The sequence below is a fragment of the Halichoerus grypus genome, chromosome 10 (assembly GCF_964656455.1).
Source record: "Halichoerus grypus chromosome 10, mHalGry1.hap1.1, whole genome shotgun sequence".
In the NCBI taxonomy this organism is placed as follows: Eukaryota; Metazoa; Chordata; class Mammalia; order Carnivora; family Phocidae; genus Halichoerus; species Halichoerus grypus.
In genome coordinates, this window is record NC_135721.1 from 108,481,126 (window position 1) to 108,508,212 (window position 27,087).

The 27,087-nt window shown below is 44.3% G+C and overlaps 1 protein-coding gene across 2 annotated transcripts; it reads left to right on the forward strand.

Moving 5' to 3' along the window:
- Nucleotides 1-1,393: 1,393 nt before the first annotated feature.
- On the forward strand, nucleotides 1,394-7,766 carry TMEM230 (transmembrane protein 230). 2 transcript variants are annotated; one of them, XM_036093156.2, is made up of 4 exons: nucleotides 1,394-1,536; nucleotides 1,904-1,982; nucleotides 2,857-2,979; nucleotides 6,691-7,766. In XM_036093156.2, the coding sequence occupies exons 1-4, from the start codon at nucleotides 1,517-1,519 to the stop codon at nucleotides 6,829-6,831; spliced, it is 363 nt and encodes a 120-aa protein (XP_035949049.1). In that variant the 5' UTR covers nucleotides 1,394-1,516; the 3' UTR covers nucleotides 6,832-7,766. The 2 variants fall into 2 exon arrangements, with proteins under 2 accessions (XP_035949049.1, XP_077913098.1); XM_078056972.1 differs by lacking the exon at nucleotides 1,904-1,982 and having other exon boundaries at nucleotides 1,416-1,536.
- Nucleotides 7,767-27,087: the final 19,321 nt, after the last annotated feature.

Genomic DNA, 27,087 nt, shown 5'->3' on the forward strand with positions numbered 1-27,087 from the left:
AAAGACGATACAAATCAGAGGTGATTAAATGCCCTCAAAACCCCCACATAGCGGTAGTTTGGACTTTAAATTTTGTAGAATTAAATTTAGGTTATCATGTAATCGGGATCGCAACACTTAAAAACCTAGTATTTGATGCAGTTTGAGCTAACTTCAAAAAAGCATATAAATTAGCATTCTGGATTCAGTACTTGATTTCTGCACTGGTATATAATATAAAAAGGGACATTTGCATTTAGCACCAATTCCATCATAATGCTAGTTATTTTAGGTTGACTGCGGGCCACTTAAAACGGCTCATTAATAATTGGGATAAAGTATATAGAAAGCACTTGGAGTAGTACCTGGTATCTAACCAACACTGCGTGATTATTAACTGACATTATGATAATGATGATGGTTATTTACAAAGTATCATACCAGAGGAAGGCAAAGTCTTTATGGTTTCTGTTTTTTTTTTTTTAAATGTTGTCCTTATTGTGAAATACTTAATTTTCCCTTTTTACAGATCCACTTCACCTTTAGAATTAGCTTCACAATCAAAATAGATTTACTTGTTTTATTCATATAACTTTGTGATTTTATGGCAGAAAAGTGCACAAATTACAAATATTTCCCCCATTTAAATGTCATTGTTTTTTAATCTTATCTACTATCTCTTCAACTAGTGACAAAATAGCCATGATTTCATTACTGAAGTTGGTTTTGAATATTTTGAACAAAAACCGGATTTTATTTTATTTATTTTTTTTTTTAGGAAGCTATGGAAGTAATCTGGAAAATGAAATCACTACTTTCAGTGCTTGGGGTGGGGCAGAGAGGCAGGGAAATTGGCACTGGTACAGTGCTGATTACCAGTACTGATAGTGCTGATAGCCAAATTTACAGGAAGCTCTACAGATTTTTTGCATTAAAAGAAAGATACCCATTAAGGGGGATCAACAAAATGCTGATGTGAGTGTATTCCATATCCTACCCATTCTCCGTCCCTGGCAAGTAAGAGAATCATTTGAGCATATGCTCTTCTTGCTTTTTCCTGAAACAGGGACAGGGGCCAGGCAGTACTATAGCAGAGTGACTGAAAATGTGGACTTAGGTGTCAGACTCAGATTTAAGTCACCACTCCTCACCTGCTCTGTGTGAGGCTTTGGAAAAATTAGGAGGCACAGGAATATTGGTGCCAAGATAAACATGAGGTCTGTTTCTTGGCAAATGTCTTGACTCTTCGTTCTACCAGGACAAGCCAGAGTAGATACATAATGAGAATGTTTTCACTTTGTCAAAGGAATATCAGATTTTAAGTGCAATGGAGTGTAAATTGCCAGTTGCTTAGTATGACATCTCAGCCCAAAACTCCCAATATATGTAACACACTGTTGTCACTTGCATACAATGACAGTTTTCTTTGTCTTCAGACTATAGCTGTGTCAGTGTGTTATGATGCCGTCCCGTACCAACCTGGCTACTGGAATCCCCAGTAGTAAAGTGAAATACTCCAGGCTCTCCAGCACAGACGATGGCTACATTGACCTTCAGGTAAATGCCGAAGGGAGCTGATGAGACTGGCTGGCTCTGTTTCTGTTGAGTTAGCAGGAAGACCTTCCAGGTGGAGGATTTGCTAACTGTCCATGGGGATCAGAAGGAGCAGCAAGAAGGAAACTCATCTCTGAGACCCTTTCAACCATAGTTTGCAGAAGGAGGGGCCTTGGTAGAGCAGTTTCAAACAAATATAAATATTGTTCATTTCTAAGAATTTTTAGTTGTAACGCCAGAGCCCAGTAGTTATGTATTTTATTTAGTTTTTCTGGAAAATACTCAGATTGTGTTTTGTTAAGTAGAATTTTTTTAAGGACTGTGTCATTGGTTCGTTTACACTTTAGTCAAAGCCAGTTCATCTTTTAAGGGAGAAACTAGCTGCTAAAGCCAGCAGATTGTGGGAATCTTCCTTCTTTCCTGATGTCATGAGATCCAATTTATTAAAGGTATTCTTTGTGGCAAACAGTAAGTAAAACAGAATATTTGTTAAGTTTGTATTCTACCCTGATTCATTATTTATAAAATACTTAATGTGTAGCATCTCCTTTTGACCACTTCCCCTTAGAATAGTTTAGGTGGAACCAGGGCTAAGGAGGAAGAGGCAGGAACCCATCCCTTTAAATATAAACAAATCAATGACTCTTTGCGCTCTTCGGACCCATACTTGAAGGAGAGAAGTTTTTTTTTTTTTTTTTGAAAGGACATCTGGGAAGCTTCCAGCCAGTTAGGTCAGATACAGAAATGAGGCAAACCTTAGAAAGCTTGTCTCTGAATCTTAACTTTGAATTGAACTTATTAACAAGTTAGGTTACTTGATCCATGGGGTGGGCAACTAGTGCTTTAGAAAAAGCTGTTTCTAAAACCTTTGACTATATGCTAACTTAACTTTGAATGCCAGAAATCACTAGTTTTGTTTACTTCTCCAGACCATGATATTCACTCTTGAATCCCTATAGATTAGTACAACCTTCCATGTGCCAGGCATTTAATAAATACATGTTTAATCAATGAATGACCATTAAAGTGTCTTTTGTTTTTGTAAGAAAATATTTTCTTATGGTGAATGGTATGTGGAATGAGATTAGAAGTAGAAAGAGTAACATTCTGCTGGAACTCCTCTGAGTGACTGTTAGAGCAATAACTAGAGCTTCACTTCCTGTTTGTCCCTTGCCTTTCTCTCCCAGAGCTCTAGTGGGTAGTAGGACTTCCTTCAAGACACACAAAGCATCCACCTTGGTTCTTATTATCCTCCTTGCTTTAAAGTGTCTCAGTCCTGGTATTTTCATAATGCTGTGCCTTTTTTGTTTATTTCTCTTCCAGTTTAAGAAGAGCCCTCCTAAGATCCCATATAAGGCCATTGCGCTTGCTACAGTGCTGTTTCTGATTGGCGCCTTTCTCATAATCATAGGCTCCCTTCTGCTGGCTGGCTATATCAGCAAAGGGGTAAGTTGAAGGGTTTGTGGGAATGTGCCATGAAATCTTTAAAGTGGGCTCTGTTGTTTTATATTCATATCTAGTACAGGATTTGCCAGCAGAAAGAAGAAAAGAGTGTTCTTTCAGATTTTGTTCTCTGATAACAAAGCATATGTTTCTTTTTTTTGAGCAAGAACATGCTTGTCCCACAGTTTCTGTGAGGTGTGTGGGGGCAGGTAGGCGCATTTTCCCTCTGAGATGTCGAGCAATCTTCCCACTGTGATAGTTTAGAACAGCAAAGCTGAGCCTTGCATTGAGGATTCCTGATTGATAACGGCTGTACCTGGAGTAGAGTGTGTTATTGCAATTTTGCAGTGCCACAGACATTCCAGGTTTGGGGAGAAACAGTGAGGCTTCTATAGGTCTGGGGCCACTGACCAAACCAGGACTTGTGACTCATGAGTCTGATCCTTCTTACATTGGGTTTGGTTGGAGTTCTTGTTATGCTTCCGAGTGTTATCTTCAAAACCTAAAGTGGTGTTTGGTGGTTCTTTTTCTCGGGCTATGTACATACACTAATAGACAGTGCCCAAGTTGATCTGAACTAATAATGATCACAAGTCATGTCTGTTCTTCAACACACACCAGGCCAGGGGATGATGGTCATATTGTTCTGCAGAGGGAACACAACCAACGTCTGAAAAACTGTGGACACTATAGAAATTGGGAATAGTAGCACTGTTGCAATAAAATGGCTGCATGTGGTTTTTAAGAAGTGAATCTGATTTGCTTTTGTTTCTTATCTATTTAAAATTATTATATGGTCACCACGTGTTTACTTGGTGCAATCTGTGTTTGAACATCTAGCTTCAGGACTGTGCCTTCAGTTAACTTTCATTGCAGTATACAGTATCAATTCCAGAGGACTCTGTTAATGATATTATGAATATTGAGAGTGGAGGTGACATCCACATGCAGCAAATATCATTTTACCTTGTGTGGTTTATAAAAGACTGCTTTATAAATAAAGATGTTAAGAGAATCACTAATAAGTTTTGTTTTTTTGGTTTGGAGTTTTTTCACTTTTTATTACAGATATTCCAAACAAAACAGAAGTAAATGAAATAATGTATTAAAGCCCTCTGTGTCTACCACTCATCATCAACAGTTATAAACATTTTGCTTCATGTATTCCCCCACCTTTTTTTCCTGTGTATGAAACCAAATAGCAGATTTACATTTTGCTGGTATTCTTTCTGTTTTTGTTTTTGTTTTTGTTTTTTTTTGAGAGAGAGAGAGAGAGAGCTCATGAGAGTGGTGGAGGGCAGAGGGAGAGGGAGAGAGAGAGAATCTTAAGCAGGCTCCATACCCAGCATGGAGCCCAGTCTCACAAGCCTGAGCTCATGTCCTGAGTCGAAATCAAGAGTCTGATGCTTGGGCGCCTGGGTGGCTCAGTTGGTTAAGCAATTGCCTTCGGCTCAGGTCATGATCCTGGAGTCCCGGGATCGAGTCCCGCATCGGGCTCCCTGCTCGGCAGGGAGTCTGCTTCTCCCTCTGACCCTCCTCCCTCTCATGCTCTCTGTCTCTCATTCTCTCTCTCTCAAATAAATAAATAAAATCTTTAAAAAAAAAAAAAAAAGAGTCTGATGCTTAACTGACTGAGCCCCCCAGGGACCTCTATTTTGCTGGTATTCTCAAGTAGCATCTTCAGTATGCATCTGTAACAGTTTTTATATAAGTTTACGGGTGCTGTATTAATATCTTTGACCTTGACTTCATATTTTTGTTAGATTTAGAGACTTACTTAGATTCAGGTTTTCTTTTAGAAAGAATATATCATAGGAGGTGCTGTGTATTTGTTATGGCAGGTTGGTTTTGAAACTTCGATGTTAATCAGAATCATCTGGCAGACTTGTTAACACACAGATTCCTTGGTTCCATTCCCAGAGATTCCAGTTCTATAGGTGGGTGGTGAGAATTTGCATTTCTAACAAGTTCCCAGGTAATGCTGGTGGTCCATCAACCACATTTTGAGAATCATTGCTGTAACATTACATTAGTCCCGCATTGGGCTCCCTGCTCAGCAGGGAGCCTGCTTCTCCCTCTGCCTGCCATTCCCCCTGCTTATGCACGCATGCTCGCTCTCTCTCTCTCTCTCTCTCTCTCTCTCTGACAAATAAATAAAATCTTTGAAAAAAAAAGAGAGATTTTTAGATTGGGTTTACCTTAGATGAGGGAAAGCTTAAAATTAATGGGAAAAATCACAAAGGAAAAGGAGGATAAATTTAACTGTATAAACATTTAAAACTGTACCTAAAAACAAGGCAGAGCAATTTTATGAGTGGATTCATTCATTTAATACATTTATATTTTGGGCACAGCTGGGGATCCAGGGATGAACAAAGTCCCTGCCCTCCTGGAACTCCCCAAATAGTTGAAGCCCTATTGATAAAAACACTTAACACCATTTCTTCCTCTTTGACCTGTGAATTGTGCTCATGGGAATATACAGTAGAATCTGAAAGGCCAAGGAAAACAATGAAGTTTATTGTGGTATTCTGTACAGTTACAAAAAGTGAGAGACAACCAAAGTATCCAACAGTCGGTAGGGGGGTGGTTAAGTAAAACTATGGTGCATCCATGACAGTGGAATGATAGACACCATTTGTTGACATATAACATGTTAGTTTCAGGTGTACAACATGATTCAATATATGTCTATATTGCAAAATGATCACAATAAGTCTAGTTAACATCCATCACCACACGTAGTTAGAATTTTTTTCTTGTGATGAGAACTTTTTTTTTTTTTTTTAAAGATTTTATTTATTTATTTGAGAGAGAGAGAATGAGAGACAGAGAGCACGAGAGGGAAGAGGGCAGAGGGAGAAGCAGACCCCCTGCTGAGCAGGGAGCCCGATGTGGGACTCGATCCCGGGACTCCAGGATCATGACCTGAGCCGAAGGCAGTCGCTTAACCAACTGAGCCACCCAGGCGCCCGTGATGAGAACTTTTAAGATCTACTCTCAGCAACTTGCTAATACGCAATACAGTATTATTAGCTCTAGTCACCATGCTGTTCATTGCATCTCCAGAACTTACTTGTTTTGTACTGAAAGTTTGTACCTTCTGACTATCTTCACCCATTTTGCCTATCTCCCACCCCCAGTGCTGAACTTTTCATAATATTTTGGCAATTGCTTGTTACACTAAGAGACTAAAACAAGGCACAGGGTATGGTGTGTTCACAACTAGAAACTAGAATGGAGAAAAGAAGGAAATAAACGAAGTATCTATGGATGAAGATGGACAATTTATTTACTTTATAATTTTTAGTGCTTTGCAGTTTTGCTACATTTTTTTTTAAGATTTTATTTATTTATTTGACAGAGAGAGAGATAGGAATAACAGGAACACAAGCAGGGGAAGTGGGAGAGGGAGAAACAGGCTTCCCACGGAGCAGGGAGCCTGATGTGGGGCTTGATCCCAGGACCCTGGGATCATCACCTGAGCTGAAGGCAGACGCTTAACGACTGAGCCCCCCAAGCGCCCCTAGTTTTTCTACATTTTATAATCAGGAGGAAAAGAGATGTAAACCTGTTCCGTTGGTAGCATACTACCCAAAGGAAATGCTCTGAAGAGTGTAAAATACTGATGTATGGGTTGAACCTATGGCTTTGTTTTATTTTAAAATTGGTAATTTGTATGGTACTAATGTGTTTGCCACCTTCTGCCACCAGGGGGCAGACCGGGCTGTTCCCGTCCTGATCATTGGCATCCTGGTGTTCCTGCCAGGATTTTACCACCTTCGCATCGCCTACTATGCATCCAAAGGCTACCGGGGTTACTCCTACGATGACATTCCAGATTTTGATGACTAGCACCAACCCTCAACCCTGAGGAGAAGAGTCACAGATGGGACTGAGACCAGCTTTAAGATATTGAGCAGAAACTGGCTAAGGGCTAAGGAGTTCTGCAGTTTGCAGATGTTAAACAAAAGAATGGCCATCCTCAAGATGTCAACTGAGCTTACAGTTACAAATTAACTAATTAGGACATGCTCTATTTTTCATCTCCTGGCTCTGGCAAAAGCTGACAAGTTTTTCCCCACGAGTATGTATCTTGGAAGAGTAGCGGTGTTAATATATGTGGGAAAGCAGGAGGTTACCCTGTAGTGGAGAGTGTGACTGCTGCCACCCTTTTTGGAGTTCAGCATTTCTTTTAAATAGTCCTCATTGTCAGTTCTGGTAGCAAATGGAAAAATTTAATATGTCAAATTTCATATTACTAGTAATTTATCTTGAAAACATCTAAGTATCTTACCCCTACACTCATCTCTCACTTTGTGTGCTAGTGGAAGACCTTGGCAAATCAAATGTCAGTGTGGGTGCATCTGTAATATTTTTTACTTGCTTTCTTATTAACAGCAGCCAGGACTTTTTTAAAATCTCAGAGCAAGTTTCCAGAAGGTAAACGCCTTCTCTGTTCACCAATCCTTGGTCGGCTTTGATTTGGTCCACCAGTAAGTTGGCCAACATAATTTGGGTTATTCTGTTCTTTATAGATCAAGATGTTCTGTATATCGTGCCTTTAAGGACTGGACTTTGGCTGTTTCCTAAGGAAAAAACGTAGATAAGTGATTGTTATTTAGAGATTATAAACCTGTTGTTAGCACCTTGCATTATGATGTCATTCTGCTGAAGACTGCAAGACTCAACCTGGATCCCTAGATGGACTAGACTGCCTTAGTTTGATTCTGTTTCCTAGCTTGCACAAAGTGACATACTCAAAAGAAATTAAAATGCCAAAATCTAAACCTAGACTTAAAGTGAGTTAATTTCAAGTATATTTCAGAAAACATTTTAATGATTATATGAGATCTTTGATCCCAGTACCCAGGGCCATCTTCATTTTTAGATAACTGGCCTTGTGGGTCAGACTGCTTTTCAGTTGTCCTCTTACTATGAGCTTGTGGACGTGGGTGACTAGAAGCCTGGAAGGGCCATCAACTGAGATTTGGAGGGCTGTGGGTGGAACAAGTTTATTGGGGAAGGTGAATTCACTTTTGGGTGTGTTAAATTGTAGATGTGTACTCTACATTCACATGGAACTGTTGAGTAGGCAATTGGAAAGCATGGATCTGGAGTTCAGGAGAGAGTCTAGGCCAGGGCTAGAAATTAGGGAGTCATTATGGGGACAATATCTAAAAGCTGAATGATACCACTCACAGAGTGAGTGCATATGAGAAAAACACCTAGGACTCAGGAAATGAGGGATGGGGGGGTGACCTGAAGCAACTTCCAAAGTTAGGTGCATTTGGTAATGGGAGAGGAGGCTGGGGAGCCCAGTACTCTAATTGAAGTTCCTGGGCCTTGACACTGGAGATGTAAAGAGATCTATAAAGCTTTATCATGGGAACTGTGTAAAGCAAAAACTCAGACCAGAAGGTTTTGGCCAAACCAAATTATTTGGTCTTTTTTTTTTTAAGATTTTATTTATTGGAGAGAGAACGAGCAAGGAGAGAGAGGGGAAGCAGACTCCCCACTGAGCGTAGAGCCTGAGCAGGGCTCAATCCCAGGACCCTGAGATCATGACCTGAGCTGAAGTCAGATGCTTAACTGACTGAGCCACCCAGGCACCCCTATTTGGTCCTTGTTATAAGGGTAATGATGCTTCTGGTAAGGGGAGAATGCTCAAAATGGAACTGAAGGCCATAAAATGAGAAGTAAGCATCTTGCGATAGAAGGTAAACATTTGCTCCCCAACCCATTCTCTAAGGTTGTCTAATGAAGTTTCTTATACACCCATCTAGAAGTGTTCTAAGCACATAAACCCATCCTTTTTAAAACTCAGACTTCCATTGTATATTTCTATAATTTTCCTTTTTTTCACTTACTCTGTTTGCTATTTCTTTCCATATCCATGGAGATCAGCCACATTCTTTTTAAAAATCTACACTAGAATATAGTTTTTCAAGCTGTGCATGTAGTCCCAGGGTCCCAAGAGCAGAGACCATAAAAGTCCTAATCCTCCCCTCTGATGTCTCCTAATAAATGGCCCTTGCTGTTCTATGTGAACATTCAGGTGGGATTGTTTATTCAAGTATTATTTGTTTGGGTTTTTAAAGATTTTATATATTTATTTTGAGACAGGGAGCAGGGGGAGGGGAGGAGGCAGAGGGAGAGAGAATCTCAAGCAGACTCCACACTCAGCGCAGAGCCCGACGTGGAGCTCGATCTCAACACCCTGAGATCACCACCTGAGCTGAAGTCAAGAGTCAGAAATTTGACTGACTAAGCCACCCAGGTGCCCCTCAAGTATTGTTTATTAAGACAAAATCAGACTCCCTGTAACTGCATTGACAGTAAGTGTGTATTTTGGTTCTTTATAGAAAACATCTAAACGTTTGTAACAATGGTGAATGTTTCTTGAAACCTTTGCCCAGATGTGCCAAGCACTTTTATTACATACTGTTTGATTTTAATCCTTGGAAAAAACACCAAGTTGGATAATATTCTTAGGTAATAGGTTAGACATTTGGGACTCAAGGCAAAGCCTGAATTGCCCTTACCAAATATGAAAGCCCAAGTGCCTTTAAGGGCCGGGCAAGTAAAGAAGGGGTGGGGGTGGGCAGAGCCATAGACAGTAGTGGGGACCTAAGTCAATTGTTAAATGTATATTTTATGTAAAAGCAGCCTTCTCCCCCCCCCCCCCGCCCCAATGTTGGCTAAGCCATGTGCTTCAGCTTTTTTTTTTTTTTTTTAAAGATTTTTTATTTTTATTAAAGAGAGAGAGTACAAGCAGGTGGAGCGGCAGGTAGAGGGAGAGGGAGAAGCAGGCTCCCCACTCAGCAGGGAGCCTGATGTGGGACTCGATCCCAGGACCCTGGAATCACGACCTGGGCCGAAGGCAGCGGCTTAACCGACTGAGCCACCCAAGCGCCCCCATGTGCTTCAGCTTTATAAGGATTTTCTTACTTGCAACAACTGTTAGACCTCTCGTTCATCATTTCCAAGGCTAAAAATCCTCTGGGGTTGCGTCAAATGTTTTATGTATGCTGGAGATTCAGATCCGTTGCCTCTGGATAAGCTTCCCCTGGTCAGTGCGCTCGCCGCATACTGACTGATTCCTTTTGCCCTGTTGTGTGAGATGCTAAAGGCATAACAGGAAAAATTGGGCATGGTCAGTGAGGAGCAGAGGTTGCAAACTAGTGAACACAGATGTCGGCCTGCATTTTGTTGTTAAAAATGGAAGGGTTCACATTTTGATTTGGGGGTTTTCTTGAAAAATCACTAGATTTTTCTTCTGTACTGAGACGCTACAACCACCTGGAGCAAGGTAGTAAAGCAGCTTCGTCTGAGCAGAATTGTCCAGTTCACCACAGTCCTCACCGTTGCTTGGCTGCTTGTGTGCCCAATCTGCTAACTGTTTTTGTTAAGGGCAAGAGTGTGTCTTAGGGTCGCACAAAGTCCAGCACAGTGTTTGGGGGCACTTCAGTTTATTAAATGAAGAACCAAAGTTCAAAGTGCATTTCCATCCCAGAATGCTATGTAATGTTCCTTCGAGGTGTGGACAGTTGGGCTGGAACCATTCGATTCAGATGGTCCTGAATGACCCTCCCGTCAGCTGCCTGGCAGGCCGGCTCCTCCTCAGACTGGTTGGTGCCACCTGGTGAGTCCCGGCTCCGCCTGGCACCCTTTGCTCAGGCCGTTGAGCCCAGTTCACAACCACCTGCACGTTCCATCCGGCGGGGTCCTGGGGTGTCCCTGCCGGCTGCCACACAAGAGCCTTCTGTTACTGGTTCAATGAGGGAAGCTGGTCGAGGGACAGTCAGTTTTGACCTTCAAAGGGTTATAAACCAAATTAATTCGCCATAGTTGTCTTGTGTCATCTAAACTCCTATCTCGAGGCTTCTCTCCTAGACATGATCCCCCAGGCTCCTGGCCTCACGCGTTCAGTTATGGTTTAGTGCCAGGGTGGGGAGGGTAGAGTCCTATTAGCTGTAAGGCGTTGGGCAAATCGCGTCTGGAGCTTCAGTTTCCTTTTAAGGTGGGGATAAGCCAGTTCCCATCTGCGAGGGTAAATGTGCGGATTAAATAAAACCATGTGGGAGGGCGCTTCACACACAGACTGGCACCCAGTAAGCGCTCAGTTAATGGAAGCTGCTGTTTGAGGAAGTGAAGACGGTCAGTCCCTTGGCTTCAGGGAGTAGTTCCTCAGGTGAAGCTCAGGAGGGGAGAGAACCCATCTGTTATCCCTGGGGCCAACCTGAAGAATCTGCTGTCCCACGGAGTTGGGCACCCGAGCTAGCATGGCAGTCGGGCCCAGCCAAGGCAAGGGAGGGAATGAGAAGGTCTCCAGCCCCTGGCACTCCCCCAGCATGCACCTGGGAGGCTGTGTGCTCCAGTCCCGTGGAACAAGAGGGGAAGGGAGAGGACCAGAGCACCCCACTGTAGCCCTCACGGGGGCCACCAAGGCCCCTGCCGCAGAAGGCCCTGCAGGGAGCCCTCGCAGACCGCCTCTCCTGGAGCTTGTTTTCCCTCACTTCTCCTCCCATGGGCCCTGTTTTCACCTCTTTCTCCACTTTCCCTCCTCAGTCTTGCCCCTTGCTACTCGAAGCGTGGCCTGCGGACCAGGAGTTTGTTAGAAACGCAGAATCTTGGGCCTGCCCCAGCCCTGCTAAATCCAAACCTGTGTTTAAACAAGACCTGTAAGGTCGGTGCCTGAGAAGCACTGGTTTGGGGCTCCCTGTGCCTCCTAATCCATTTCTTCCCTTTGGGCCTGGACCTTCTCTGGCAGCACCAATGGCTGAGGGTGGGGGGCACCCAGAATTTAGAGCTCCTCCTCCTTGATCCACCTGTTACTCTCCAGCCAACCCAGTAACTCCCAGTGTCTCGAGGAAGCTTCACAGAAACGGCATGGACACAACACAGGAAGGCTTTGTGAAGATGCTTCGTGTGAGCAGTGAGAAACCAAAACAAGTCCCACAGATGGCGAAGGTCCATGGCAGGAGTGGGAGCACATTCAAGTGCTCTGAAGGCTAGGGGAAGGGAGCTGTGTAATTTAGGACCCAGTGAGAGGCAGGGTATGTTTTCCTGCGTTTGTGGGAGGCAGGCCTTGCGGCTCAGGAGCTGCCCCTGAACACTGGAGGTGCTGACTTTCCTCCATGGCTCTGTGGGTCTCCAATGCCTCCATTCTTTCGTTCCTTTCCCTAACTGGAGAAGAGCCAACTAGAAAATGCTCCGGTCTTGGCTAAGGTTCTAGTCCTTCGAGAGGGTTTTCTCTAGGATTAATATCCACCGAGTTTGCTCTGAGACCACCACCCTCAGGACCACAACTGAAAAGGTGGCAATAGCCGAATCACCAACACAGCTAGCAGGGTTCGTGGCCTGGCAGAGTGGAGATGACTGGCACGAGGAGCTGGGGCTGAGTCAGATCTCTGGATATAGCTGCGGGCTCCTGTCCCTTCAGCCATGATCTGAACGTTTTAAGACTTCAGAGCATATTGACAGGGTACTTGCTAAGAGCGCCAAGTTTGCCCTTCTTGGGGATGTCAGAAAATGCCAGGTATTTTCTCCATTTAATGGGAGTGAAACCACAGTGGGACCAGAAGAGCATGGACTGAATGGGCCCAAGATTAAGGACTCCTGCTCATTCTGAACATTGACTCAAGATGGTCTTGCGCTGTATTGCTCTCCCAGGGCTGTTGGCAGAATAGAGTACATTTATTTTCCAAGGCCCGGGTCACCAAAACTTGGAACTTGAGAGTACTTTGGGGGCAAAATATCTCTTTATTAAAACAACTCAACTTAAACATTAACCAAAAAAGTAGACCACAGAGCTTTGAAGGCCGCTCTATCTTGATACAATTACGTCCTCTAGATGCCTTAGCCATTATCAGTCACAGCTTTAATCTAACCTTAGTTTTATCTCCAGACTTTGTTTTAAATCTGTCTGTTAATTCACCTTGAATTCTACTTTTAAGTTTATTCATGAAGTGTTTTTTGGGCACCTACTATGGACATTTGCCAGACATCAAAAAGGAATCGTTTACTTCTGCCAGAAGTTTACAACTTACTTAGGGAGGAGAGCTCCATATCTGAACTAGCTAAACCAATGTAAAAAGTAATATTCATCCATGAATAATTTAGAAAATTGTTGCTCTGCTAAGTGGATTGGAGAGGAAAGGAGGCTCGGCAGGCTCCGAAAGGGTCTGGCGGAGACAGGACTCAAGCTAGACCTAGGGCAGGTGGGAGGGAACTTGGGTGAACTTGGGCTGCTCCCCTCCCCGCCCCACTGGTAATGGGTGTTGTGTCCAGGCAGGGCATTGGGAGAGTTGGGGATTAAGATTGCCTAGGTTACATGGGACTAGGTTGTGACCAGCTAAAGAACAAGAAACTATAGTAGTTTTCTTTTTAAACTTCTTATTTTTCTCAAAACGATCAGTGCACATATCATAAAAAGTTAAATAGTTAAACCAGGCTTATTATGACAATCAGTTGTTCTTAGCAACGCCTTCTCCCCCATTCCCCAGGGGACAAACCACCCACCTTAGTTTCTTCCAGCTGAATCTCTATGCATTGACTTTGAGCTCTCCACATGATATATTACCACTTCACAATTTTTCAAGCCTAATCAACTGACTTTATCTGGTAGAAAATGGAGATTTTGCCCCATGCCCTCACTGTCTCCCATCCTACTCACATACGTGCAAGCCCCGTTTTCTCCATGTAATTGTGTGGTTTTGAATGGGTCAATATTAAACATTGTGATGTGACTAAGAATATATAAACCCTATTTGCAGCTTAGGCAGGACGTATATTATGACTTACTTCTCCCTTCTGGCACAACTTTTAGTTTTCCCTGAAGTTGACAATCTTTTTTCATTTGTTTATGTGATTTTCTATGTAGCTGTCACTAAATCAGGCTCTGCCTTTTCTATATGTATCCCCTAGTATTCTGTCCATGTCATCGGGAACTCTCTCTGGAGCCTGCTGCCCTTTCTCTACCTCCTTTTTGTCCCCCAGAGGTGAGGATGTGACTGCAGAGCCTTCAGCCTTCCCATATGACTTATGTGGAGATGTCTGGTACCACTCTGATTCCAGGTTCTTCATTTTGCTACTATTTTTCTTTCTGGATGCTTGTAGGATGGCATTCAGTGTTCTGACATTTCACAGTGACATGTCTTGTTGTTGGCCTATTTTTCTCCAGCACAGGCACTCTGGAAACTCATGTCTTTTAGTGTTAGGGAATTTTCTGAAATTAATTTCTTTGATAATTTCCTTCACTCTAAGGTCTCTGCTTTCTGTTTCTGGAATTGTTTCTTTAGGTGTTGGTCCTTATCTTTTCTCTCCGATTTTTCATATTTTTGTCTTTTTCCATATTTTGTCTTTTTGATCTCCTTTATGGAAGGTTTACTTAACTCTGTCTTCCAATACTTCTGTCATACTTTTTAGTTTTTTGCTATCATGGTTTTAGTGTCCAAAGACTCTCTTTAATGTTCTGGGTGTTCTTTTTATGGCAATAAAATTTTATTTTGTGGCCATAAAATCTTTTCTTATCTCAATATATTATCAATGTAAATATTCACTTAATCAGGGCACCTGTCTGGCTCAGTTGGTAGAGCATGTGACTATTGACCTCGGGTCGTGAGTTCAAGCCCCACATTGGGTGTAGAGCTTATTTAAAAAAAAAAAAAAGAAAGAGGGATATCTGGATGGCTCAGTTGGTTACGTGTCTGCCTTCGGCTCAGATCTCAGGGTCCTGGGATTGAGCCCCAGGTCGGGCTCCCTGCTCAGCAGAGAGTCTGCTTCTCCCTCTCTCTCTGCCTCCTCCCCCTGCTCATGCTTTGTCTCTGTCTCTCTCAAATAAATAAAAGCTTTAAAATAAATAAATAAATTAATTAATTAATTAATTAATTAAAAAAATATTTTTAAAAGACGGGGCGCCTGGGTGGCTCAGTCGTTAAGCGTCTGCCTTCAGCTCAGGTCATGGTCCCAGGGTCCTGGGATCGAGCCCCGCATCGGGCTCCCTGCTCAGCAGGGAGCCTGCTTCTCCCTCTCCCACTCCCCCTGCTTGTGTTCCCGCTCTCACTGTCTCTCTCTCTGTCAAATAAATTAATAAAATCTTCAAAAAAAAAAGAAAAATAAAGAATGGTCCTTTAAAAATACATCATATCATGTCATTCCTCTCAAAACACCACAGCGGTTCTGCATCTGACTCACAGGAAAAGCCCGAGTCCCTGCAGTGACTGATGCAGGCCAGCGTGATCTGGCCTCCCCCTGGCCTCCCTGTCATTGGCTCTTCTACTTCCTGTTCACTCGGCTGCAGCCACACTGGCCTCCTCAGTGTTCCCTGACTTCTCCAGGCCCACTCCCACCTTAGCACCTTGGCCTTGACTGTTCCTTCTGCCCAGAATCCCTCCCTCCTTCAAGATTTGGCTCAGATTGCATCTTCTCAGTAAGGCCTGCCGTGGCCTCCCTGAGTAATACTACAACCTGCCCACACTCCTGTCCCTCCATGCCTAGAGCACCCACACTCCTGGCCTCCTTTCTCCTGCTTAACTCTTCTTTTCCATAGCAACTGTCACTTTCTAACTAATTTTACTTACTTACTCTGTGTGTTCTTCATCATTCCATTCCACGCCCTCACCCCACCCCACTTAGAAGGGCAGACCTCTGTTTTGTTCACTGATGTTCCCAGCACCTTGGAATGATGCTTGGCACATGGGGCACCAGTAGCCTTCGCTGAGTGAAAGGATGAACAAATGGATGAATCTCTTTGAGGATTTTCATGGTTGGTTTGGTGAACTTTAAAACTTCTCCCTGCATGCCGGGCTTTTCTCTAGGTTGCTTTTTCTATTTCTTTGCTTCAGTCTCGACCTTTCAGGTGATCCGTGGCTGTCAGCTCATGCTAAAGAGTGAGGACACAAAACCCAGCGCAGCTCTGTGCCTGTGGAACCGCCTTGTTGACCATGGGATGGATCCTCTGCGTGACAATCTGTCTGGGCCATTCATTGGGGAGAACTCATGGTCAGTGACTTCAGATCTTTCCCTGAAGCTGGTCTTTCCCAGATAGCAGGGCTGCCCACCAGCACTTGGGAACCAAGTTGGCAACAAAGGCTGGGAGTCTCGACTTCTACTTAGCCCCCTGCTCTCAGTTGGCTGCTCGCACCTCAGCTATAAAATGGTATCTCCCAGCTTCTCAGTCAAAAAGCCTGATTTCACAAACTCTCTCCAAAGATCAGACTTCCAGATTCCTGCCAGGGTACTGGGGTGAATTTTACCCTGTGGCTTAGAGTTGGGGAGGAGAGATAGGGTTTAACTCATTTTATTTTTTACGTTTTATGCATGGATTCCCATACCTCAGGGGCTTTGCTGCTCCCATGTTTCCTTCTTTCCCCCCAAACCCTTCAGGGCCTGAATTCTGCCTTCTTCCCACCACCCTCATTCAGATAAGCTGGTGTCATCCACAGCGTCATCCGCTTGCTGCTTGGACCTCCAATCACCCTGACCTCTCTATGATTAGCCCCGGTTGTTCAGCCTTTGTTCCCACTTCTGCTGACCTCGCCAAATCAGAAGACCCAAGCACCGCTTCACTCACTGACTTGTTTACCAAAACTGCTCAAGAAGTACATGTTCTGACACTCTCAAAACAGGAATAGCTTCCTTCTTTTTCAAATCTCTACCCTGGAAAAGACTCGTTTTTCTTTTTTAAGGGAAATCGGATTAGAACGAACTGTGTTTGAAGGGTTTTTTTGGTTTTGTTTTTTAAGACCATCCTGCTGCTCTTTGAGATCCTTAGAAAGCCCGGTAGAACCAGACCTGGCAAAGATTAGGTCCTGAGGTTCAAAACGCGGTGAGTAACTGACGGTCTACAATGAGGGTAGAAGGCAGCAGGTCAAAGGCGCGGTTGTCTGTGGTCCAGGAAGGAGACAGCTGCATGTTGAAATCTGTCTGGACACAGCCAAGACTGGGAGAGTGTCTGGTCATCTGGGGTCAACCTGGGGTTTCCCTGCTACCTGGTCATTTCCCAGGCTTCGAAAAACAATCAGTTATTTAAATATGGAACTGTATTAATTAAAAAAAATTAAACGCCCTCCATTACGAATTTGCCATTGTATTCTTTCAGAAAAAAAAGTGCATATATAAAACCATATACAGATTCTTTTTCAGCTGTCTTCATTGTGAAATAGAATACATATACAGAAAAGCACACAAAACATACATGTATGGCTTAGATAATTAGAAATCGAAAACTCAGGGAAGCACCTGTCAAGTCAGGGAGTACCACACGGGCATCCTGGGCAAATGGGGCGGCACGGGCAGCGAGGCGAGAGGCGACAAAGCAGATGTCGCCTGAGAGCTGCCTGACTTGGTTCTGGCCAGTACGTTGTGACAGGAGGGGCCTGGGAGAGGAGGCAGACAGGTGAGATCTTGGAGAGCCCTCTGTACCAGGGGAAATAGGCCAGCCTCCTGTCCCCCACCCCAGCTGGGGGTCTGGCCCTTCTCTTCACTCTCAGCTCATCCTCTAAATCTGCTAAATAACCCACAGAAGGTATGACTTTCCTTCTCGGAGGCTACAAGATTAGAACAGAATATCCCAGCCTTTGATCAAGCCCATAAAACTCCTGACACTGGATAAGAACAGACTCTTTTGGGTAAAGATGAAAAGAGGCACATGAAAAGATTCAGGAACACAAAAGAAAATGGAGCAGGAAAATGAGAGGAGCGTTGCTTCCAGTAACAGGGGAAATGTGTGCCAAGAAGAGACTCATGTTTGTGGCGAGATTGGAGAGGACACCGGAGGGGCCACCTGGACTCCACGAACACTGCTTTCAGATGAACTCAGGACTTAGGGGTAAACACTCAGAGAAGAGGATGTTAGGGACGACTTTTTTTTTTTTTAAGTTTATTTTTTTAAGTAATCTTTTGATTACTAAAGAACTCACAACCCCAAGCTCAAGAGTCACATGCTCTACTGACTAAGTCAGCCAGGCGCCCCGAGAATGTGACGTACAACTTGCTCTGAGATTTAAACATGAAAATGAAATGTTCTTTTAGAATAAAATGTTACTAAAATTGGGGGCGCCTGCGTGGCTCAGTTGGTTAAGCGTCTGCTCAGGTCATGATCCCACGGTCCTGGGGTAGAGCACCTTGTTGGGCTCCCTGCTCAGCAGGGAGTCCGCTTCTCCCTCTCCCGCTGCCCCCTGCCCCTCCCCCTGCTCATGAGCTCTCTCTCTCTCTCTCTATCAAATGAATACATTTTTTTAAAAAATCTTAAAAAACAAGTTACTAAGATCAACTCAATAAAAAACGGAGAACCCGAATAGACCCACTAACTCTAGAGAATAGGAAGAAGGCCCTCAAAGGTCTTACTCACTCAAATGTGGGACACAGATGGACAATAGTATGGAAATTTTCTAGCTAACCTTCAAGAAAGGCTGCCCATGATTTTTACATTCTATAATCTAGAGCATGAGAAAATGTTATAAACGTAGTATAACCCCCTTATCACAGCTTGTCCAAATGAATGCTTTTAAAAAGTACACACAAAACTCACTTAAAAATGTTGATTTGAAAATTGTAAATAAATTATAAGCTCAAATTCAGCTATGAGTTAAAATAAACAGGCAAAGTCAAAGGTGAATTTTTTTTTTTTAAAGATTTTATTTATTTATTTGAGAGAGAGAGAGAGAACACACATGACCGGGGAGAGGGGCAGAGGCAGAGGGGGAAGCAGACTCCCCACTGAGCAGGGAGCCCAACATGGGGCTCGATCCCAAGACCCTGAGACCATGACCTGAGCCAAATGCAGACACCTAACCGACTGAGCCACCTAGGCGCCCCCAAAGTCAAAGGTATATTAAGAAAATCTGTTGTGTACTACCTTACCTTAACAGGTTAGAAGAGAAAAATCATAGGACCCTCTTGATAGATGCTCAAAAGACATTAGACAAAATTCAACATCTATTCCTGACTTAATAACGAAACTCTGTAGCCATCTTCATAGAAAAACATTAAAGAGGGGGGCCTGGCTGGCTCAGTGGGTGAAGCGTGCAACTCTTGATCTCGGGGTTGTGAGTTCAAGTCCCACGTTAGGTGTAGATTACTTCAGAATAAGATCTTTAAATACATGAGGAATCAATAGCAAATGCCATACAGTAAAATACCAGATGCATTCCCATTAAAATCAGAAGCGAGGGAAAGGTATCCACTAACACCTGTCATTCTGGTTAAACAAAGCAAAAGTAGGCTTGAATCTCAGTTCATTGACTGAAGTTTGCAAGAGGTAAGGTGTTAGATTTTTTTCTGCTTTTTAAATAATTCTATTGAATTCCAACCGCGAGTCACCAGGCCACCAGGCGACTGAAATGTACTCTTGGTCAGGACGGGAGTGTCCCCTCGCTGCCCAGTTTGTCATTTCGGTTGCAGGAGGGGGGTGTCCAGTGGTGCCAAGGCCTCCGGGGAGGGGAAGCAGCTGGCCCTTGTGTTTTTACACTAGTATTTGCCGAGATGTCCTTTGGTCTAGACCTTAGGTGTTGGTCCACACATGCAGCTGCAGTGTCCCTTGTTCTCAGCTGCACATTTTCCTAAGGGCTCTGTCGCTCAGCTCCTTCTGCACCCCCTTTGGGCCCATGAGGACATCAGGTGGCCCCGGTGCCTACCTACTGGGAGTGTCCAAGGTTCTTCGCTGCCTGTGGGCTCCTTCTGGACACCCAGCAAATTATTCTGCTGCTCCCCGCCACATGCTGGAATGCGTGGGAACTGTGTGGACCGCCTCCAATCCAGCCGTCCAGCTCTGCCCAGAGCCCTTTCATTTCTCAAAGAAATGACAGAATCTTGCTGCTTCCCAGGCTCTACTTAGAAAAAGGGATGGGCCCCTTCCGATTGCAGTTTCCCAGTCTGTCAAGGATAGCTGTTGTTCTCCCTTTGGCAGCTTTCCTCTCCCAGCCCCCGCCCTGCATTTATGGCCATGCTTCTGGGGGTGGGGGCCAGGATGCAGCCACACGGGGACGGGGGACATTCCAGACCCGCTTGCTTCCTTCTCTCTTCTTTCCTCTCAATCCAGAGCCTGCTGGTTAATCTAAAGAAGCACTCAACTAAAGCACATCAACCGAAAAAGTGAATCTAAAGATCAGTCTGTGGTGAAGGACTTTGATTTCATTTCCAGTTGTCATGGAGCAGTATTTTTGGTCCACATACCGTTCAGTGAAGCCAGTCGGCTGATCATGCATTTGGATATTGTGGCGACATCAAATTGCTATGAAAGTTTCTAAATGATTCCTCTCCAAATCTGTACTTACTTCATCATGGGCCAGGGCCAAACGGCTCAAGGGCCAGCAGAGGTCAGAGGCTGCGTTGAGGAACCTGGTGTAAAGGCTGTCACCTCCTCCTCCGGTCTTCTAAATCTGGTAAAAACATTCAAAAAGGAAAAATTCCAAGAACGTGGGGCACCTGGGTGGCTCAGTCAGTTAAGTGTCGGACTCTTGGACTGGGCTCAAGTCATGATCTTAGGGTCGTGGGATGGAGTCCTGTGTCGGGCTCTGGACTCAGCGTGGGGTCTGCTTGTCCCTTTCCCTCTGCTCCTCCCCCCACTCACGCGCTCGCTCTCTCTCTCAAATAAATAAAATCTTAAAAAAACTCCCAGAACTTGACTTCCCTTTCCTGTGCATTCTGCTGTGTCACCCCTTCCCTAAGCCAGTGGGTACAGACCACCCTGGCCGCTGCCAGGCTGGAGAGAAGTGGTCATGAGGTCACAGAAAATAATGGAAATGAAAATTGCATCAGTCACACAGCAAGTTTCACTCTTTTTTTTTTTTTTTTAAGATTTTATTTATTTATTTGACAGAGAGAGACACAGCGAGAGAGGGAACACAAGCAGGGGGAGTGGGAGAGGGAGAAGCAGGCTTCCCGCTGAGCAGGGAGCCCGATGCGGGGCTCGATCCCAGGACCCTGGGATCATGACCTGAGTCGAAGGCAGACGCTGAACGACTGAGCCACCCAGGCACCCCGCAAGTTTCACTCTTGCTGCAGAAATGAGAAGTATAAGATTGGGTGGTGGTGGTTGTTTTTTAATGAGGAAAGTGAAAGATTAATCATAATTTGTAAATAAACAGACTACAACTTACAAAACATTTGTAATAAGAAAGTTCAGTAGGATAAAACAGTTACAAAGAAGATCAAGATCAAGAGCGCTTCTCCTGGGCTAGAATGAGAATTAGAAAACAATACAGCAAGGGTGTCATTCACAAAGGCTATGAAACAAAATCCTTGGAGGTCAAATTAGTAGGCAGTTACTGAATATACTTGGAAAACATCATAAGACCTTACTGAGATACTTAGATTTTATTCTTAGTAACTTTATATTGTGAGGAGATGTAAATTTGTCTCCAATGCAATCCCTGTCTAATCAAAATCACACAGGAGGGGCAAGAGGACTTGACAAAGTGATTCTCAAATCAGTCTAGAAATTAAAGGATAACAATAGCCAGAAAAAAAATGTCAGAGGAGAACCCTGAAGAAGGACTTACCCTCTTTGATATTCAATGACGTTACAAAGCTACGGAAATTAAAATAGTAACTCTGCACAGGCCTCAAAAGGGAAATCAGTGGAGCAGAAAAACAACCCAAAGAGAGACCTGAAGATCAATAAAAATTTCGTACACGATAAATGGACAATGAAAATTAAGACAGAAAGGATGGATTATTTAATAAATGGTGTTAGAACAACTGATTAACAAATCTGCCCAATTCTCCTGGTCCACTGTTTGGATTAGATTTCCTCCTCTCTTCAGGCTGGGTGTCGTCATGTGATTGGCATTGGCTTTGAAATGTGAGTTTGAGTGATGGGGGTCACTTCTTTTGGGGGGGGCAGAGGGAGATGGAGAGAATCTTAAGCAGGCTCCAGGCCCATCGAGAGCCCAATGGGACACGGGCTTGATCTCACAAGATGGGTGTCACTTCTGAGAAGAAGGTTTAAGAGCCATTACACAATTTCCCATGTTTTCATTTACCCTCTGCCTCAGTCTGGGAGTGAGGATGACTCAGCGCAGAGCCCCCAGCTGACCCATAAGGAACACATAGTGGGAGAGGGAAATAAACCTTTGCTGTTTTAAGCCACTGGGTCTGGGGGTTTCTGTTACACAGCTACCGTGACTGGTACAACTGTTGTTTCATACTTCACAACCGTCAGAAGAAAAACAGTTCACACCCATGTATTAGAAATGCAAATCATTCATGTTTCCTGGGAGTATCTGTGCTTTCAAAGGGAGTGTTGGAGAAAAGGCATTGCCTATCTGAAAGAATAAAGTGCTGTATGCAGGACCAGCTACATAATCTGTGGGCCTCAGTGCAAAATGAAAATACAGATCCCTTGAGGGTCACCTGGCTGGCTCAGTCGGTAGACCATGTGACTCTCGATCTCAGGGTTGTGGGTTCGAGTCCCACACTGAGTGTGGAGATTACTTAAAAATAAATTATTTTGGGGGGTACCTGGGTGGCTCAGTCGGTTAAGCGTGTGCCTTCGGCTCAGGTCATGATCCCAGGGTCCTGGGATCGAGCCCCGCATCGGGCTCCCTGCTCCGCGGGAAGCCTGCTTCTCCCTCTCCCACTCCCCCTGCTTGTGTTCCCTCTCTCGCTGTCTCTCTCTCTGTCAAATAAATACATAAAATCTTAATAAATAAATAAATAAATAAATTCTTTAAAAAAAAAAAAGAAAGAAAGCAAATATAGGTCCCTTATTTAAAAACTATTAAAAATGGTCAAGATGGTGACAGCAGAGCATTAAAGCGCGCATGGGGTCCTTCTGAGCCTGGGTCCCTGTGTGACTACACACACAGAACGCACACCCGTGAAGCTTGCCCCCGCCGTATGTAACTGATGCGTCTGCATCTTCCCTTTCCTTGCGCTGCAATTTTCTCCCTACTCTGCCTCACATTACACATCCATCAAACACTAAGGTGGACATTTGTGGTTCATTTGTGAAGTCTTCCCTCAAATGTCACCTTCTCAATGATGCTAACCCTCAACCCCCTTGTTCCTTACCCCTTATCCTGACTGATTTTTCTCCTTAATACTTACACCATCCATCGTGGAATACATTTGCTCCTTTATACGATTTATGTGTATCTCCTTTACTAGAATGTAACCCATGAGGGCCCAGATTTTTGTCTGTTTTGGTCACTACTGAATCCTCAACACCTAGGACAGTACGTGTCATACAGTGACTGCTCAGTAAATATTTGTTGACCGAGTAAATGAATTAAAGGGTATCAATAAGAGAATATGGAACAGGGGCGGCTGGGTGGCTCAGTCGGTTAAGCGTGTGCCTTCGGTTCAGGTCATGATCCCAGGGTCCTGGGATCGAGCCCCACATCGGGCTCCCTGCTCTGCGGGAGGCCTGCTTCTCCCTCTCCCATTCCCCCTGCTTGTGTTCCTTCTCTCACTGTGTCATTCTCTGTCAAATAAATAAATAAAATCTTTAAAAAAAGAGAGAGAGAATATGGAACAGGCATCCACACATTGGTGGGTACATCCATTCAACAGTATTTAATGGTTGCCCCTCAAATCACTGCCTCATGTTATCTTCCGGGGGCGTGATAACAACTAAACCACAGCACTGCCTGTCCGGTGATGGAGTTGGGTGCTTGAGCCGTTGCTGGAAATCCTGATAACGATTATGAAAGGTACACTTACAGGATGTCATGAGGCTGGGCCCCTGTAGGGAAATGATTTTTTTTAAAAAATCAATTTTACCATGGGGTGCCTGGGTGGCTCAGTTGGTTGGGCGACCAATTCTTGGTTTCTGCTCAGGTCATGATCTCATGGGTCATGGGATGGAGCCCCGTGTTGGGCTCCCTGCTCAGTGGGGAGTCTGCTTAAAGATTCTCTCCCTCTGCCCCTCCCCCTACTTGTGCGCAAGCACGCCTGCGCACTCTCTCTCTCTAAAATAAATAAATAAATCTTTAAAAATAAAAAAATAAAATAAAAATCCATTTTATCAGGACATAATTTACACGCCATAAGATGCATTCATTTGAACTGTACAGCTTGCAGCATTTAGATAAATATATAAGCTCATATTCTTTTTTTTTAAAGATTTTGTTTATTTATTTGACAGAGAATGACACAGTGAGAGAAGGAACACAAGCAGGCGGAGTGGGAGAGGGAGAAGCAGACTCCCCGCCAAGCAGGGAGCCCGATGTGGGGCTCGATCCCAGGACCCCGGGATCATGACCTGAGCCGAAGGCAGATGCTTAACGACTGAGCCACCCAGGCGCCCCTATAAGCTCATATTCTGCATGATTTTTTTATTGTGGTAAAAAAATTATATAACATTAAATTTACCATCTTAATTATTTTTAAGTGTCCCATTTGGTAGTGTTAAATATATTTACATTTTGCAACCCATCGCTAGGATCTTTTCATCTTGCAAAACTGAAACTCTAGACCATTAAACACCAATTCCCCCAGGAGAAAAGTTTCCTTTTACTTCACCCTTATAAATGGAGCATTCAGAATGTATAAGGAACTTCTTAAAATAATCTCAAAATAGGGCCACTTCCAGAAAAAGCCAATGAATCATTAAGGTGCAAATAAGGACTCTTAAGGATGAAAATAAAAGAAAAACAATCTGACTCAAATTGGCTAAATAATAAAAGGGAATTTGGAGACTCCCGTAACAGAACATTCTTCTATCCAGGGCTCAAATGGTGTGACCTGCCCTAGCTTCTCTTTCTTCGCCTCTCAGCTCTGTCCCTGGGGGTTGTGTCCCTTCCCAGACAGGGGAGAGCACCACCAGCCCACCCTCTCTTTCTGGGCCTTCTGAAAAGGAGCCCCTTCCTTCCTGGCAACCCAAGCAGATGCCTCCTCAGGTCCCCACTGGATCAGCTAGGGTTACTTGCCCACAACGGAACTAATCTCTATAACCAGAGGAATGGAGTCTGTTGATTGTCTTAAATCAATTGGGGTCCATGTGGGAGCTCAGGTAGGGGTTGATCCCCCAAAGCTACATGCCTGAGAATGGGAGAGTGACAATTTAACCAAAGAAAATTGAGTGCAGGTGATAAAGGGGGAATGGATGCTGGGGCAACATCGTGATGTCATCACTGATATGTATTTTATATAACTAGATCAGTCAATCAGTCAGTACTCAGTGAGTCCCAGTAACGAAATGAGCATCTTGATGAGCCTTTTGGGTGTGGATCAGGTTGTCCCAGAATCAAGGATTCAGGTGCAAGTGATTTATGAAGAAAGTGCTCCCAGGAGAAACCTGTAAGGGAATGTGGAAGGGGGAGCAAGACAGGGAAGGGGAGGAGGGCCCAGCAAGGATGCCATTGGGGTGAAGTTTCAGCCCCAGCTTGATCCCTCCAGGCTGAGAATAAAATTACACCCCCAGGGACACCTGGGTGGCTCAGTTGGTTAAGCGTCTGCCTTCGGCTCAGGTCATGATCCTGGGATCCTGGGATCAAGCCCCGCGTGGGGCTCCCTGCTCAGCGGGAAGCCTGCTTCTCCCTCTCCCACTCCCCCTGCTTGTGTCTTCTCTCTCGCTGTGTCTCTCTCTGTCAAATAAAAAAAAAAAAAAAAACTAAAAAAAAAGAGTCAGGCGCTTAATCGACTCTGCCACCTAGGCACCCCCAAGCTCATTTTTATTTTTTTTAAGATTTTATTTATTTATTTATTTATTTGACAGAGACAGAGATGGCGAGAGCAGGAACACAAGCAGCGGGAGTGGGAGAGGGAGAAGCAGGCTTTCCCCCGAGAAGGGAGCCCAATGTGGGACTCGATCCCAGGACCCTGGGATCATGACCTGAGCCGAAGGCAGACGCTTAACCGACTGAGCCCCCCAGGCACACCAAGGGATTTTGCAATTGTAATGAAAGTTCCCAGTCCATAGATGTTAACACACAGGAGGTTCTCTGATCTAATCACAATGAGCCTTTTACAAAGCAGCAGCAGAAGGCAGAAGAAAGTGGCACCTGGGTGGCTCAGCCTTCCGTGTCTGCCTTCGACTTGGGTCATGATCCCGCAGTCCTGGGATCGAGCTCCACATTGGGCTCCCTGCTCAGCTCCAGCACCCACCTCTCTGCCTTCTGGCTCTGTTCATTCGGCTGCTCCCAGTACCTCGTATTAGAAGAATCAGACAAGATTGGTCTTTGGTGGCTGGCTTATTTCACTTAGCATAATGTCCTCAAGGTTTACCCTGTCGTAGCAGGTGTCAGAACTTCTGCCTCTCCCTCTGCCCCCCACTCATGCTTGCTCTCTCTCTCCAGTGCTCTCAATCTCTCTCAAATAAACAAATAAATAAATAAAATCTTCATTAAAAAAGAGGCAGAAGAAAGATTCATAGCATGAGAATGACTTGATGTGCCATTCTTGGCTTGAAGATTTTGAGGACCACATGAGAAGGAATGTGGGCAGCATTAAGGAACTAAGAGAGAGGCCCCCAGTCAATGGCCAGTAAGGAACAGGACCCTCAGTCCTTCAACAGGAAGGAATTGAATTTTGCTAACACCTGCAAGAGTTTGGCAGTGGATTCTGCCCCAGTAGAGTTTCCAGAGAGGACTGTATCCCTACCCATACTCTGATGTCAAAATTGTGAGACCCTGAGCAGAAGACCCAGCCAAGCCTGCCTAGATGCCTGATCTACAGAAGTGTGAGATAATAGGGGCCCCCCGGGTGGCTCAGTCTGTTGGGTGTCTGCCTTCGGTTCAGGTTGTGATCCTGGGGTCCTGGGATCTACCAGGATCGAGTCCCGCGTTGGGCTCCCTGTTCTTAGAGGGCCTATTCTCCCTCTGCCTCTGCCCCTCTCTCTATCTCTATCTCTCATGAATGAATAAATAAAATTTAAAAAAAAGAAGTATGAGATAATAAATAGGTGTAGTTTTTAAATTTTTTTAAAGTAAACATTACCCCCAACGTGAGGCTCAAACTCACCACTCTGAGATCAAGATTTGCATGCTCTAATGACTGAGCCAGCCGGATGCCCCGAAACAGGTTGTAGGTGTTAGCTGCTAAGTTTAGGATAATTTTTACACAGCACCGAACAAAGAATACCATGCCTCTTCTAAACCATCTTAGTCCCCACATATGGTTAGTGGTAACATTTGATGCTTCATCTTTCAAATCCTCCCTCAA

What these genes read in the sequence shown, in the direction of transcription:
- TMEM230 (XM_036093156.2), top strand. Translation starts at nt 1,517, where the DNA reads ATGGCTACATTGACCTTCAG. An exon ending in TGAGATCCAATTTATTAAAG is followed by an intron (nt 1,983 to 2,856) that starts GTATTCTTTGTG and finishes TTTCTCTTCCAG; the next exon opens with TTTAAGAAGAGCCCTCCTAA. An exon ending in CTGGCTATATCAGCAAAGGG is followed by an intron (nt 2,980 to 6,690) that starts GTAAGTTGAAGG and finishes TTCTGCCACCAG; the next exon opens with GGGGCAGACCGGGCTGTTCC.